Source organism: Falco cherrug (genome assembly GCF_023634085.1).
Source record: "Falco cherrug isolate bFalChe1 chromosome 17 unlocalized genomic scaffold, bFalChe1.pri SUPER_17_unloc_1, whole genome shotgun sequence".
Lineage (NCBI taxonomy): Eukaryota > Metazoa > Chordata > Aves > Falconiformes > Falconidae > Falco > Falco cherrug.
The window spans coordinates 1-16,466 of record NW_026599279.1 but is presented as its reverse complement, the minus strand read 5'-3'; the positions used below and the strand labels follow the sequence as shown (position 1 = coordinate 16,466).

General features: G+C 45.1%; 2 protein-coding genes across 2 annotated transcripts; both read left to right on the top strand.

The window, feature by feature from the left end:
• Positions 1 to 502: 502 nt before the first annotated feature.
• Positions 503 to 5,671, top strand: LOC129734817 (E3 ubiquitin-protein ligase RBBP6-like). The gene is made up of 3 exons (XM_055700043.1): positions 503 to 739; positions 2,970 to 3,069; positions 5,614 to 5,671. Exons 1-3 carry the CDS (start codon positions 574 to 576, stop codon positions 5,669 to 5,671), a joined length of 324 nt encoding a protein of 107 aa, XP_055556018.1. The 5' UTR covers positions 503 to 573.
• A 1,499-nt stretch (positions 5,672 to 7,170) lies between these two features.
• On the top strand, positions 7,171 to 13,177 carry LOC129734816 (E3 ubiquitin-protein ligase RBBP6-like; the record flags this gene model as incomplete). The annotated part of the gene is made up of 8 exons (XM_055700042.1): positions 7,171 to 7,200; positions 9,148 to 9,236; positions 9,345 to 9,441; positions 10,281 to 10,420; positions 11,334 to 11,503; positions 12,288 to 12,391; positions 12,841 to 12,966; positions 13,118 to 13,177. Coding segments are annotated over exons 1-8 (816 nt in total), but the record flags the coding sequence as incomplete, so codon positions are not given.
• Positions 13,178 to 16,466: the final 3,289 nt, after the last annotated feature.

The following is a 16,466-nucleotide window of genomic DNA, read 5'->3' as shown; positions in this document are numbered from 1 at the left end:
AGGCCATGACAGCCTGGGAGGTGACAGGAGGGGACAGCAGGCCGTGAAAACCTGGGGATGACAGGAGGGGACAGCAGATTGGGACAGCATGGGGGTGACAGGAGGGGACAGCAGGCCATGACAGCCTGCGTGGTGACAGGAGGGGACAGCAGGCAGTGGCAGCATCGAGGGTGACAGGAGGGGACAGCAGGCCGTGACAGCCTGGGGGGTGACAGGGCACGGGGCGGTGACAGGCTGGGGGACAGCAGGGACACCGGCGGCCCAGGCGGGGCTGATGAAGGCCCCTCCCCCAGGGGTGCTGAGTGGCCCCCTGAGCCCCTCTGTCACAATGCGGAGCCGCCTGGGTTGCCATAGCGAGCAGCTTGGCCTGGCAGCGCTGGTGCGAGGAGGGAGCGGAGGCCGAGCCAGGGCCTGTCCCCATCGTCCTCCCACCGGGGCTGCGAGGAGGAGCCGGCGGGCTCAGCCCGCGCTGCTGGCCCCAGCCCCTCGGTGGGCCCTGACCTGCTGTGGGGGCCGCGAGGCCAGCTGCTGCGTGAGGTGCCATCGCGGAGCGGGCACCGCCTGGCCCCGGCCATGTCGTGTGTCCACTACAAGTTCTCCTCCAGGCTGAACTCCGATGTGGTCACCTTTCACGGCCCCCACATCTCCCTGCGCGACCTCAGGCGCCAGATCATGGGCCGCGAGAGGCTGAAGGCGACCCACTGCGACCTGCAGGTCACCAACGCCCAGACCATGGAAGGTGCGTGGGGGCGGCGGGCGCGGGGACCGGGGACCGGCCGGCTGGCGGCGGCGCAGGCGGCCAGTGAGGCAGTTGGGCCACGGCCGGCAGCAGTGACTTGTGCTGGGGCCTCAGAGCTGCTCTTCCGTGGTTGTGCGCTGGCAGCTGCCGTCAGGGCTGTGTGCGCAGCCAGGCACAGCAGCGTACGGGGTCCGTGTGCGACACCGCGCGTGGAAGAGGTTTGGTTTCTGGGAACCCTTCTAGCTAAAACGATAAGGGAATGTGGGACAATGCCTTGTCATCACAGACCTGCCAGATTTCTTTGAAAGCCGGCAGAGAAGGCTGAACATGATAGAAAAGGAGTGGGTGGCTAATTTAAAGGGGAAAAAAAAGTGGGTTTGGTGACTGAAATTTGTCTTCAGCTACTTTTACTCCACCGCATTGGAAAAGCGGTGCTTGGCTGCTGCAGAAACTGCTCAGTAGCAACGTTTTGGATCAAGGGTGTATCTGTGAGTGAGAATCTATGCAGACCCTGGAAAGCCATCTTGTAGACGAGTGTTCTGTCTAAAGTATACTTGGCATTTCTTGCTAATACAGCTTCTTTGCTGCACCATGCTACACATTCATTCAGATGCTGTTGAGCATCATTTCTTCATTTCTTTCAAACGGTGCATTTTTGTCGTGGTACTGCGTGTTAAACGGTGTCAGGGCAGTACTGAAGTTTTATGGCAGATCAGTTATGGTGAATATACCTAGAAATGTTCTTAGAGAAACCCTAAGTTCTTTTGAATCTGAGAAATGGTGCTTGATTCTCAGAGACGGTAATGGTTTTGTATTACTTAGTGTGCTGTTTCAGTTTGGTAATCTACCGTCTGGCAAAGCCTGCATGTGATTAAAGACTTTGGAATATGACTTGTCAGAAATACAAAGACTTGGAAACCATCTCCATTCCTTAAACATTCAAATTTTATCGGTTGGGGTTTTTTTTCTTTTTTCCTGTGGTTCTGTGACATTCCCACAACAGTCTTGTCTTTACAATGTGTACTCATAGGATTTTTTCCTCTTCCTCTTTGATGTATTAAAACTTAAACAGAATAACATGCCTGCTGCGGTAACTGTAACTTTGGCTCCAGCCTTTCAAGTGGTTGGACCTAAACACGCTGTTTACCTACAGATAGGTAAAGTAGGTTCAGGAGAGTATCTGTGAGCAGACTTAACAGCACGGTGTTAGGGGTCTTGGGGGTGTTACGGGATCGCGTGTCATATACAGCAGTAGAGACAAACATGCAGGTAGAGGCAGACGTACAGGTTGTGACACAGATGCTTACTGGAACTTTTGTAAGGGTGTTTTCCCTGTGAAAATGCAAAAATTCCCCAGCGGTTGTCAGAGCAAAGCTAAGGAATACATTTCGGTGTCATTTATGTGTATGCCAGATTTTGGGGTTTTATACATAACCGTGACTTTCCGTTTTTATTGAACAGCATCTACGTGCTTAAAGTCACCTTCAGAAGATGAAGGAAAGAACTAGGCCTGGATGCTCTGCCTAAAGGGGGTTCTTGGAGATCTTCCCTGTGGAGATATGGTAGTGGGTTTTATAACTTTGTGCAGGAGTCCTGACTAAATGTTGGCATGATCTTGGAAAGACCCTTCAGTGAACCTTGAGTGAAGATGGCCAACTTGTTCAGAGTTTTCCGAGCCGCGTGATCACGGAAATCTCGTAATAGAAGCAATGCTAATAGAAGCTAAAAGTAAACAGGATTTTACACATCACTGGGGGGAAAAAAAAGAGATGGTGGACTCTTTTTGAAGATGGTGGGAAGGCAAAATGGATGGTTGGGATGTGTTTTAAAAGGTGGGAGGCGGGGTGGGAGTGTCCTCTTCCGTGCTCGCTATTATAGAGACATGTTCTAGGGTTTTGTAAGCTAACAGGAGCAAAAGCAATGAAAGTTAGATCAGGAAAGAGCCTCATGTTTTAGCAGACTCTGCTTTAGTGACTTTAGAGACCATTTTGCTGTTGGCATTGAAACGATTCAAAACAAATGGAAAAGATTTTGCTGCTTGTGTTTGACTATCAGACCTGAAGATTTCTGGAAAGGTACCGTGAGTGTGTGGACATGATAAAAGCATGACGCTGTGTGTAAAATGTTGCTTTTCTATCCGTAAAGGGTTCCCTGAAGTGCTATGTCATGACATATTAATATCACTCTTACGAACTGACTGATGCTTTCTCTGTATTGATGTTGTTTTCAGAATACACAGATGACAATGCCCTGATTCCAAGGCACTCATCGGTAACTGTTAGGAGAGTCCCTGTTAGAGGAGTTAAAGCTACCGGCAAGACAGACCTTGGGTAAGTAGCCATAACGCGTTGTGTTCTTTGGGAGGGGTTTCAGTGTGTTCACCTTCTTTGTGGCTGTTGGTTTACGGAGGCATTCCGGTTGTCTCTTTCTTGTTAAAGCTGCTGTTAAATTGTGTTGTGACAGGGCAGATTTGAATGTATCTGTCCCAAAGCAGACTTAGATTTTTCAGCCCGCTGGGACGTGGCATTCAAAGTCCAACAGTGGTAGCTGTTCAGACGTTTGAATTGGGTTTGTTCTTGGGGTTGGTTTTTCTGAGAGTCAAGTTCTCCATCCTGTTTCCTCTATGCAGAGAGATTCCTTATTTTATGCTTTTGCTTGTATTGCTTTTAGAGTAAACGGAGAGACACATTGCAGTGTGAACTGGTAATTGGTTCCCATCTGCCAGCAGTCCGAGTCCCAGTGTTTGACTGCTTCCTTTGTTTGGGGGCGGGGGGGGCAGGGTATTCTTACACCCCAGAGGGGTGGGGGTGGCGGGGCTGCATGCTGTCTCCAGAGGAAAGACTGAGAGTGGCCAGCTGGCAAACCGTGCGAACAAGAAGTTTCATTCTTAAGTGATTCCTATTAGTTTCCTAAAGACAATGCCTGTGTCGGGCAAGAGAAAAAGAGCAACGTCCTAAAGCGTATTGCCTTTTGTGCCAGGACGGTGAAGGAGCAGTTGATCTTTTCCAAATCTGAAGCTCAGAAAGCAGTTGAGCACATTCCCAAATGTTGGTAGTTACCTTTCTAAGTTTGATTTCACCCTAAGCTGCTCTCTGTGCTCCAGGTATTACTGCTGTATTCCTCAGATTTATGGAGGACAGAGATCTGATTACAATTGCAGATATTCAAATGTAAGCCTGACTACAGCATTGTTGCTGTCATCGATGTATTCGTTCAGTCCAGTTCTGTATCAGCTGCATCAGCATGGTTTGAATGGTCATGTTTTCCAGCCTTCTTCAAGACAGACCTCTCCTCCACCATTAGTAGATATTATTGACTTGTGGTTATGCCGTGTCTTTCTAATGTTAGTTCTCAATAAATAAAGTATACCGGCGAGTTTCAGCGTGTCTCAAACAAACAGTACAGCAGCATCCTAGTACCCATGAAGCATCTGCAAGCAAACCCCCCTGAATTTATGTGGCTCTCCTGTAAGCTTTGGGCATATTAGTGCTTTCAGGCACTACCAAGAGTTTCTGGATGCCACAGCGCTGTGCTGCTAAGCATGGCCTTGTTTGGGGGGTTAATTTAGATCGGGATGCTTAGTGCTGTCTTGTCAATATAGCCTCCATTTCTGGTTGGATGACACCCTCTCCTGGTTTTGGAATGCTGCCCTAAAATGAGAGGCTAGGTGCCACTAGCATCAAAGATCCAAGAAGCACCTGCACGTGGGGATAAGGGATGAATGCCGCTGCTCTGCTAAAGTTGCAAATGGATCAGGCAGGTCAGCTTTCTATTCCTTCAGCTGGAACCATTGTGGAAACAACTGGTAGAGTTGTTAATGTTTGGGAATGGTGAATGCATGCTGTCATGGTGGAGAGGCCTTCAGGAATGCGTTAGTCACCTTGTAGTATCTTCCTCAAGGCAAGTGGATGAAGAAACCATGGTGTGGTAATCTAAAGCTTTTCCTCGCGCTTCCTCATCTTCAGGAGGTACGTGGCTGTACTTGCAAGCCTGGTGGTGGTGTAGCAGTGGCAGGAAGTATGAGCCTTTCTATTTGTGCAGGACTTGCACAGCAGCCTTTGGGTTGCCTCTGCTCGTGGGACGCTTTGGATGAGGTATGAATTGTTTGTTAACTAGATGGGCGGTTGCATGTTTGATTCATGAGTAGCATGCAGGTACAGACCAACGAGTATGTGGAATCTCGGCAAGGGCTTGTGTGTCATAAGTGTTCCCTAAAATATTGTAGCATGTTCAAGATGATCTTAAAGGAAGTTCTGGTAATCAAGACTTTTTTTCTTATTTTTTTAACACAGGCCTCCTCGATCTCAGAAAATCCTAGGAACTGCTTTCAGGTGATGTTTCTACTGCTATTTGTAGTCACTTTAGGCTAAGTATGGTAGGTACCTGAACACAGTGCTTGGGCTTCCACCAAGAAACACTTTTCTACAGACAACTGTTCTCGTTTTGTCAGAGGAGTGTAGAAACCAAAGTGCTCTATCTGGTACCTATTTGTGGTAGTGGGGCTATACAGATTGCCTGAAGGTGCCTTCGTATTTGGATGGCTGACTATTTAAGAACAGAAAAATGTAGCACAGTCTTCACAGTTTTGGTACTTAGAGAGCAGAAAGAAAATATCTGAGGACTTCTTCTTGCACTGCTGTATTCTGTATCTTAGAGTCATTGGGGGCAAAGAAGGAATGGGATTTTGGGTTTTATTTCAATTGCACTGAATGCACCAGGAGAGCACACTTTATGTATAGAAATAAATTTCCGTATTCATAAGACTGCCAGTACACAATGTTTTGATGTTCAGGTTTTATAAACTGTTTTCCCTGCTTTATGTTGGTTACGAGTGCTTTATTTTAAGTTCTGATCATCTTTCTTTCTTCTTCTAGAAGTCGAACTGGGCCAGCGAGTAGAACATCAAAAGAGGTATGTAAAAACACAAGCTGAAACTTTTTTCTACATGCTGCACCTAAGTCTAAGAAATGTAGCCTTGTACTAATTTTTTAATATATATAAAAATATATAAAATATATATGGTTTATATATAATATTTATAATATATATATCTCAAACATATTTTCCAGTGAAACATAGTGTATGCTGTAAATCCAATGTATTTGATTCAGCATAGTGAAAACTGAGCAATGCCAACATTTGCGCGGTTCTAATGTGAATAATGGTATTTGTGCCTAGTAACGCATTGCATTTCGTACTGAATAGGCTAGAATATTTCTTGTGTGACTGTGTGTTGTACCGATAATGTATGCTCATTTTTAGAGCTTGTAGGTTCAAGGTTTGCACCACTGAACTTGGTGCCACTCTTCAGTACGCCACCACTTTGAATTTACATTTGGAAAAGGGGCAGCATTTTTCTTCCGGTCAGAAAACACTGTTGTTCTGCTGCTAAGACATGAATAAGTAACTCGAGGAGACACTTGACTAGTAATGGCCTAGATCTCCACTTGGCCCTTGGGGGGTATGCTACGTGCAACGATGCATTTCAAAATAGCCCTCATAGTACAAACATTACTTTGTGGTGGTGGTTGGTTTTCATCTGTAAGTATAACTGCTTGTTCTTCACTAGAATGGAGTGAGGCATTACATGAGCTCTAGGTCACTGGATCTGATCACTTTGTAAGCTCTTAGGATAACTTAATCGAGAAATTCGTGAACTTGGGGTCTAATTAAAGTAAATGAAAGACAGCGCAAAAACTATACTGCATTCATGAATCATACTTGTGTGCATTTAGTAAATGATGAGCTATTAACTGATTAATTTATAAACTGCACTGACAATGTTTCCTGTAGTGACACTTCCTACTCAAATAAACGGAAATAATTTTTTTAGATCCTTTCGAGCTGCAAATGGACAGCTTCCTTAACCCTCCGTCTTTTAAGCAGTTGTGAGCATTTGACAAGGGTCCCCCTCTGAGGTATTCTGAGCAATAGGTTGATCTCAGGAGGGGTTGGTTGCTTTAGTTTCTTCTCATTAACAACATAGGCATACTTAAGCTGTTTAAGGTTTGGACTTTGTTTTGAACAAGTATAAATTCCACTGGCTTGGAGGTGGCTCTTCCAGTGACACTCAGAGGATATAGCGCAGGCTTTCATACAGCAGTAGGGGTGAACTATTGCTCTGTTTTGATTGTAGAACTTGAGTATGTGTTTAATTTTTCTGAATAGATTGGCGACCCTTCCGCACCTCTTTCTCTGGCCCAGCTTATTAAGGTATGCTTAGATGTACTTGCTTGTGAAATCGTGTTAAAAAGAAAGGGGTGGGTGTGGGTGTGTATCCTTGTATTTTCAAGCCTTACACTGTGCTCTCTAGCTGGATAACTGCTGTAATATGAGCAAAACATTAATTGTTAATAATTCAGAGTGTTTCTCCTAACTTTAAAATATTACTTTGATACTATCCTGTAGAGAGTAGTTCCCAGCTTGGGAAGATGGAAGGGGAGCACCTTATTGGCCTCAGTGTAATGCTGCAGTGTTACTCATCTGCAAGACACAAAGAAGCAGCACTTCAGAAGCTGTTTACCATTTTTCATACGTCCCGCTCATTGTTCATTGGAAACTAACACCATTTTTACAGCAGGATTTAATTGGCTGTAAGTCATGGACATTTCTAGGGCCTTTGCAACAGCCAGAACAGACGTGTTTCTGGAACATGGACAATTGCATGGCTGTTTTTGAAGTTTTAGTCATTACAGTTACAGATCCATTCTTTGAATGGTGCGGGACTGCTTGAATTGTGGCATACAGATAGAGGACGACGCAACCTAATTTGTTTACATGCAGACTGTGAAAAGTGTGCAAGTGCACCTAATTGTTGATAGGACTGTGCCAGTGTTTATGCGAGGCACATCAGCAGACGTGACCGCCTGAAAGCATATTTTGTAATGGAACTGCTTGTATTTTGTGCTCAGCAACGTGTAACGTTGTCTGGGGAAACACTAGTGATTGCACTTGGTGAAGAGGCGTAGTGCTAGCCACAGAAGTGATTAAAAGCATAGTCTTTAAAGTTACAAAGACTAGAGAAGGCAGGGCCTAACGCAGAGGAGCTAGTTCTTTCCTCTGAAAATGAAGGCCAGAGCTCATGTCCAAGAGAAAGAAATCCTTCCCACTGGGAACGTCTTCCCTTGCTCGCTGCATTTATTTATTTTCTTAATAAATTTAATTGTGTTAATTAACATTTTGCGGCAGGGTGGGGGTGGGGGTGGAGGTGTGTGCAGAATTAGTTTGGGAAGCAGCCACCAAAAGACATTGGTCTCCCTCAGGGCTGTCCCTTGGTTCTGTAAAGTCATGTGAAATTTACTCTAAAATGTGGAAAACTGTCCAAGCTTTTGAGAAATTCAAAGATTTCAGAAATACGGAGATAGGTAACAAAGCAGCTCCGAACTGTTACCCTAGCCTCTTTAGTGCAGGCTGGCACAGGAGGCAATGTGTAGTAAGAACTTTTCTGCTTTGTTATGACTATGTATTGAATGCCATATTTGAATGGTGGTCTGTTCCTAGAAATGTGTTGTGGGTTTTGGATGTGTTTTGTAAACCATTTGGGTTCAGACAAATCAGTCAAGTGTCTATAAAAGTTCTCTGCAAATGTTACTGGAAATGATTTCATAGATGGCGATCTGGATTATGTTCCTGCGTATATGGAACAGCTAGATGAAATAACATGTGGAAACTAGTTGGTTGCTTTCGTGAGTGAATGCATGTAAAAAGGAAAACATGAGCAGTTGGTCTGTAGGATAGGTGCTTGAAGTTCCAAATAATTTACAGTCACCCCCTTTGACCCTGCTTGTATCTGGACTAGTGTGTAATAGAAACATTTGAAGAAGTACTGTGTAAAAAAAACCATCTGGCTTCCATAGTTCGAAGATCTAGTTCTGCGTAAGGTTTATATTACAATTTGCGTGTTAAAAGGACAGTGACAACTGGAAAAAAATTGTAGTTCAGTCACTTCCTATGAAGAAGCGAGTGGCGGTGGGGGAGGGGGCGGAACCGTGCGGTTTGGACTGCCTACAGCACATGATGGTCAGATGTCTGCTGAAAAGAATCTTTTCTCTTGCTGAGGGATTATAGAAAGCTTGATTCCTTTTAATGCTTCTGGGTCTGAAGCTGAATTTCAGCAAGCAAAACCAACTGCCACGACTCTGAAGTTGTGTGTCCTTTTGACACTGCAGAATGTAAATACTGCTACTTGCACACATCTTTCTCAGTTAAATGTACCATGGCTAGCTTCTTTGACTAGTCTGGAGCTTAAAGACCAGCTTCAAAATGCTGGCTGGTGGGCTTTTTTCTACACATAGCTTCAGTCCGCTTGGACAAAACTTGGATTGGCTTCACAAGTCTTTATGTAAGGTACAAAGAGAGCCTATTTGTAGCCTAATGTGTGTGTCAAATAACCATTACCTGTTAAACAGACTGCCAACCTGGCTGAAGCCAATGCTTCCGAAGAGGATAAGATAAAGGCGATGATGATACAGTCCTGCCATGAATACGATCCATCCAAGTAAGTATCAAATGTGATCTTCAAAGGTTATGGAAAAAGTATGGAGATGTTTCTTTTAAGAAGAGAGACACATGCATACCTTTTCCTTTTTTTCCCCAAACCTTCTAGTTACTTGAGGGAACCCTTGGATCTGCCTCCACCATCATCCAGTTGCTTTTGCTGTGGAAAACCTGGCCACTATGCCAAGAACTGCCCGGTAAATAGGGTAAGATTGGGGCAGGCCTCTGGTGTTACCGAGCTTTTAGGGTTTTTTACCTTGGCATTTATGTGACAAAGACATGAACACTCCCAGTAAGAATTGTTTCTCTCGGGGAGAAATGTTACATGGCAATGTTGCAAAGCCCTCCCAAATTCAAGGGAAACTTGGAATTCTAAATGTGAAACTTTTTTTTTCTCTAGGTCACAGACATTAAAGATGTCCATAGATCTTTCTCAGTGAACTTTCATACATATTTGTATCTATTTCAATAGTACTGGAAATGTTCCTGGTTCTAACTCTTTCTAATGACAGTTCAAAGTTGTTGGTATTTCCTCTAAAAACAAGAGGTTTCTGTCGACCCCGTCTATTGAGTATCTGTCAGTTTTAACTACAGAAGCCTCTGGCTGAATATTCATGCCGTTTAACATCAGTCCCTGAATGTACGTGCAGGAGGGATGAATTCAGCCTTCCTATATAGATGTGAATGTAAGTTTCCATGGGGGCTGATTTGGAGACCCTGAATTAAGCTCTCACACGTTGCCCAGGGGCTTTGGAGGGGGAACAGGTTTGTGCCTCTGCTCTGAGCGGACGGTGAGCAAAGGGCTGTTTCACCCTGAAGGGTCCTGAAGTTAAGCCAAAGAATGACGACTGGGTTCAAAACTCTGCTCAAACCTGTGGTACGTCCTGGCTATGCTCGTTGGGGAAAGCAGGAGTTTGAGTCGAGCAGCCATTATGTTAGGTAAAAGGAGGGGATTAAAGGCTTTCGCTGCTTAAAATTATCTCTGAAACGTCATTTTAAGTGTGCATCTGAAGAGGAGAGATGTCTGCATTTCTGTTCTCAACAGGACAAAAATGTGGAGCCTGTTTGCAGAATTAAAAGGAGCACCGGAATTCCAAGGAGTTTCCTGGTGGAGGTGAAGGATCCCAACACAAAAGGTGCCATGCTGACAAAGGCTGGGAAATACGCAATACCAACTATTAATGCGTAAGTATGGAATTAATCGGACCGACCAAAATGCGAATGAGAGCAACCATGCGTAAATGTCTGAGTGGCAATGCAGCCGAGGTGGCCAGCCTCTAATTACGAGGGAGGAAGCACTACCGTCGTATCTTAACCTTAAAATCTGCAATACTTTCCCATATTGAAATAGAGTAGTCCTACTGTTCATGCCCCGGGAAGCTGGCTGACCTTGGGGTATGCTAAGAACCTGTATTTCTGCAAGGCATTTCAGTAGTGTTTCCAGCTGGCATCATTCTCTCTGAATGCTCATTTTGCTTCTGGTTTATGTTTCAAAGGCTTCTTGCAAAATTTAACAAATAGCCCTTGGACTGAGATTTCCTCCTCCTCTGACTTTTAACAAATCTCATGTGTGAAACGGGCTGAAGTGTTCCTGTTGCTATAAACTAAGAAATTACTGCTGTGTGCTGACAGGAGTGGCTGTTGGAAAGTGCACTCGGTAGCACTTCCCTTTTTCTGTCATGGATCTCCTGTTGTAGAAGCTGTAGCACAGACTTCTTTCATTTACAAAATGAAATTACTTGGGGACGAACTTTACCCTGATCCAGCAATTTGCACTTACCCTCTGGCAAAGGAGAGGTGGGATTCCTTTCCCCTGCTCTCTAGCTGTCAAGCAATTATTTTTCTAGTCTGAGCTCATTTCGTAGTTGATCCAACGGATGGGAGAGTTCTGCAGAAGGAAAAATGTTCCCCCCTCCTTCTTCTTCTGATAGTGTGGCTCTAGAGAAGTCATTTAGCGTAAATGCCTACGTTGTAGAAAGCCAATGTGGAGTGAGAAGACTTCCATCTATTACCTTTGTTTGATAAAATCCAAAGCTTGGAAAATTTTTCCTTTCCCATCTTTCACTTTTTTCTTTTTCCTTCCCCACCTGCCCTCCAGGGAAGCTTATGCTAGAGAGAAAAAGGAAAAGCCACCCTTTTTACCAGAGGAGCCCTCCTCCTCCTCCGCAGACAGGCCTGTTCCAAACGAGTTGTTATGTCCCATTTGTAAAGATCCAGTGACGGATGCAGCGCTTATTCCATGCTGTGGAGCAAGTTATTGTGACGAATGTAAGGGCGTAATGTAATGTAAGGAGTAAACTCCCCTCCCGTGTTTTTTAATCCAAAACACCACATCAGATCTTCTGAAAGCAGGAATAGGAGATCACCTGTGCTACCAGGTCTATTTCATACTTCAGTACGCCCGGAGTAGGAAAGGCCTCTTCTCCGTAATGGGGGGGAAAAAAAAAAACAAACCCAAAGGCCAAAGAGCTTTTTTCCCTTTCTGTGTATCTAGTCAAATCTTCTTCACATGCGGAAGGTCGAGTACGAGAAGAGTGCATAATTGTGCAGGTGAATACAGTATTAGATATGGAATGCACGTAGTTTGTCCACAGCTCTTTCTCTCATACACAACTATAGAGCCAGCTCTGGTGACTGACTCTGGTCCGCCACAAACAGGCAGTCGGGCATTTAATCTACATTCTTTGCCACAGGAGTTGGTTAAACCTTCAAAACTCGAACCGACTCATGGCTTTTTGAGATGTGCTTTGTTCATTAGCCTTGATGTTGGTGGCTTCTTGCTGTACTCGGTAGTAGAAAAAAGACTAGTCCAAACATCAGGACACAGCCCACTCTATGGTCTTCAGCTGTTACAACAGGGAAATGTCAAAACTGTATAGCGATTTGCTGCATACTGGGCATTTTTTACACTAATGAACATTTATAGCTTCATGCTCTCCATTCAAGACCATATCCAGCCATTAATCGTCTGTGTGTTCTTATAATTGATGAGAACCCCAAAGATTTCCCTACTTTGGCTGAAACCTATTTTGACGCTTCTAATTACACACAGGTATTAGAACAGCTTTACTGGAATCGGAGGAACATACTTGCCCGGCGTGTCATCAGACAGGTGTTTCTCCTGACGCTTTAGTTGCCAACAACTTCCTGCGCCAGGTAACGTGGTGACTTTTTCATCAACTGTTTGTAAGGAAAGTCTGTTTGTAAAAAGCTGAAAGGGAGGAAATTATTGACATCTCCTTAAAGAAGGATAAACTGAATAAGGCTGCATTTACTTTTCAAATGCATTGTCTGTTGTTACAGAAGCTGACAACTCTTTAGAGATAATCAGGCAAACTCAGGTCAAACTTTTGTCTAAACATGCTTGCCTGCCTCTCAGATTCGCTGTTAACACTGAAGTCCTTTAACTACAGATACTCTGAGCTACCAGTCCTTAATAGCAGTGTTTCATGTGATGTGTTCCTATCTCTGTGTGCTGCTTTACTCTAGGCTTGATAGCATGTACAGGACTATACAAGTCATTTTACCCTGTGGAGGCTTTTCTTCATCTATTGTCATCATAATCTGACACTTTGATCTTTTTGTCCTTGTTCTTCTGCCTCTAGGCTGTGAACAACTTCCACAATGGAACCGGCTACACAACAGGGCTCCATAAGGAGATTCAGCAGCAGCAGCGACAGCCGCCGTCACCGCCTGCACGACCACTTGTGACTGTGACACCTGCTGCTCAGGTGACTGCCACCAAACTTTCTAAATCTTCCTCTCTGTCAGTCAGTGGTCTGTTAAGTTTTATTTCAACATATGCTTTTGAAATACAGTATTTATTAGAGCTTATTTTCCAACTGTTTGCATTTATTCACAAGGGCTTTCCGGTTCCTGTAGCAAGACAACCGGCAGTACCATGTCTTCTGGGCCCCCAAGAGCAAAAAATACCCACACCTGGTGAGTGACCGTAACTTTAGAATTTCTTCTAAAAAAATTATCTTCAGATGAACTGAATGGGATTTATTTCTTTTTCCTCTCCCCACTCCAAAAGGTCATCCGATGAGAGCCAGTGCGGTTCGCTCAGCAGGCGGCAGACCAGGCTGGGGACTGTAAGTATTTCACAGAAATTCAGTCTCTGACGACTTGTAACCTGTTAAACCAGGCTGTAACACCTACATTACTTCTACAGTAGCTGATTTATAATGAAATGCGTATGCACAGATAGCTGTGGAGAATACAAGTGGCAATTCATTTTTAAGTGGCTCAGCTTGAGTTGGCTCTAACAAAGGGGATCTGTGCTTGCAGTAAAACGATTACAAATAAAACTCCAGTATGTGACCCAAAAGTAGACTCTGAAAAAGAAACGCTTTTGGAGGAAACCGTAAGTATATATCAAAATTAAACATAACGACAGGATGAGGTGCAAAGCCACCCTTTCGAATTACTTACTGGCTGGATAGGGCTGAAGAAACTGATTTCCCAATTGAAGTCAGCCTCCAACATTTGATTCTTAATGACTTAGTGATGGAGCAAATTGTTGGAAGAGTCAGTGCTGGTTTTTTATGACCATTTTGAATTTCTTTAGTCTAGTCATCTCAAATAGCCAAGCTGCTTTCTCTCCGTTGGAGAGAGAGGAATCTGTTTTTGCTGTTATTGCCCTACCAGTTAGTTCTTCCTTTTGGTATGTATTTGTTATGGATAGATTATAAGTGTGCATCGTGTTTATAAAATCTTAAAGATAAATCAAAAGAAAACACAGCAATCCGTCCCAGAGATACCTAAAATTCTCAGGTTCAGTAAGCAAGGAAAGAACAGTTCAGGGACAAGACCAGGCCAAACAGATCATCACGAGGCAACAACCTAGGAAGTTTGTGGGGAAGAACTGAAAGGAAGTTGGAGAGAAGCTTGGTTAATATCTGTGCAGTACTTTGAAGCTCGGAAGTGTGAAGTAGGAAGTGTATCGAGGAGTGGCAGAGGAGCCGTGGGCACCTGGCACCTGGGAGATAGGAGTCTCCTTTAAGCATGGGCAGCCTCTGCCCACAGTCACAAAGCTGAATGTAGGGGGAGAAGCCTGAGGCAACTACTTGGGGTGAGGATGTGGAAGGCAAGTGTGAGGATCCAGAAATGAGGGTAGGCTCAAATGGACAGGAAGCTGCCAGAAAAATGCTCAGGTTGAGAACAAGAAGGGCTCGCCACCGTGCTCCCGCTTCATTCACATTCCTCTTTAAAATCAGGGCAGAGTGTGACAGTGACACGCGGGTTTGGGTTTCTCTGGGAGTTCAAATGGAGGACATCCACGTAGCACACGTACCCAGAGGACTCAGGCCCCGACACTGCCATCATCAACAGCAGCCTCTGTACCTGTGCCTCCACCTCCCTTGCATCCTCCCCCACCCCAGGCGCTTCCTTTCCCGCTGGCGGTACCACCACCACCACTACCTCCTCAGTTTCCACCTGGTCAGCCTCCATCTGCTGGGTATACCCCCGCCCCGCTCCAGAATATCCCCCAGCTCCTGCAAACATGTCATCAGCCAACAGCACGGCCAGCGACTCATTCAAATACCCTCCCAGCGACACCAGCACTTTCTTCATAGAATCACAGGGTCATTTAGGTTTAGTTGGAAAAGACCTTTAAGATCATTGAGTCCAGCAGTTAACCTAAACCTACAAAGTCTGCCATTACAGCAGGTCCCTAAGCGCCACCTCTACATTTCTTTTAATACACCCAGGGATGGTGACCCAACCGCTTCCTTGGGCAGCCTGTTCCAACGCTTGACAAACCTTTTGGTGAAGGAATTTTCCCGAATATCCCATCTCAAGCTCCTGTGGCGCAACTTGAGGCCATTTCCTTTCCTCCTATCAATTGTTACCTGGGAAAAAAAGAGACCGACCCCCACCTCACTACAGCTGCCTCTCAGGTAGTTGCAGGGAGCAGTGAGGTCTCCCCTCAGCCTCCTTTTCCCCAGGTTAACCAACCCCAGTTCCCTCAGCTGCTCCTCACAGGACTTGTGCTCCAGAGCCTTCAGCAGCTTTGTTGCTCTTCTCTGGACACGCTGCAGCACCTCAGTGTCTTTCTTGTAGTGAGGGGCCCAAAACCGAACCCAGTGTTGGAGGTGCAGCCTCACCAGGGCTGAGTACAGAGGGACAATCCCTTCCCTGGTCCTGCTGGCCACCGTATTTCAGGCAGAAGCCAGGATGCCGTTGGCCTCCCTTGTCTAGGGAGGAGTTTTACGGGAACAATGGAGGCTTCAAAAGGAGTAAGTGTTTGGCTCCAGGAAGTTGCACGGGTTTGCGCTTTGGTATTTCGTTAGCACCTTGGACTGCAGTTACACTAAAGTGCATCTGGCAGAAGCAAAAATGGCATCGTGTTTTATCCAGCAGACCTTTTCATTGCAGATGGTAAATGTGCAAAACTCAAGCAAGACAAATGGAGTTGTAGAACTTTCCCTGAATCCTGGGGGAATTCTAAACTCGTTTTGCTTGACTAGGATGTTCGTGTTTGGCATTACATGCAGTAAACATTTTCTCATCTTGGCCGTGTTTTGTATTTTGGTGTCTGTTTGGAATAAATATCCAACTATAATTGTAATAATGGTCAAACTGATTTTAACAGGGAAGAGAAAAAGCCCAGACCCGAAGTGTTCACAAACACTTCTTCTATGGAATTGGTGGCACGTGAGGAGTTTCAGGAGGAGCGCAGGCATTCATTTCCCAGGTAATTGCGTTGCATGTCCCTAACGGAGATGCAGATTGTCTAGAAGAATCAGGAGGAGTTCCAGTCCACCTCTCTATCCTGAGGTGGGTTGGATGGTTCAAGGGACGAGCAGTGATGGGAGCTCCACATGTAGGTCACTAGCTCAAAGATGGCAGGGATTACAGGTGACTGATAGTTATAACTGGGCAGCAGTTGAGAAGGAACGGGTGTCTCTTTTGCCAAAGCTTCTCTGTAGTGACATCCTTCGCCTCCTGACAGCCCTGAGGAGGCTAGAAACTGGACAGGTGTGGATTCCTGTGCCTCCGTGCTCTGACTGTAACTGTTACCTCAAAGCACTTTGGAGGAGATACGTGAGAGGAATTGCCTTTGTTGCCTCTGTCGTCTAATCTCGCACAGACGGATTGCAACCTGGACTGCAAACTGGCGCCTTTTGCTCAGATTCTGCTGACATCCTTAAATTTTTCTTACAAATTAAAAGATCAGACTTGCGTAAGGAAATCTTAAGTTGGAGGAGGAATGAACATACATGGA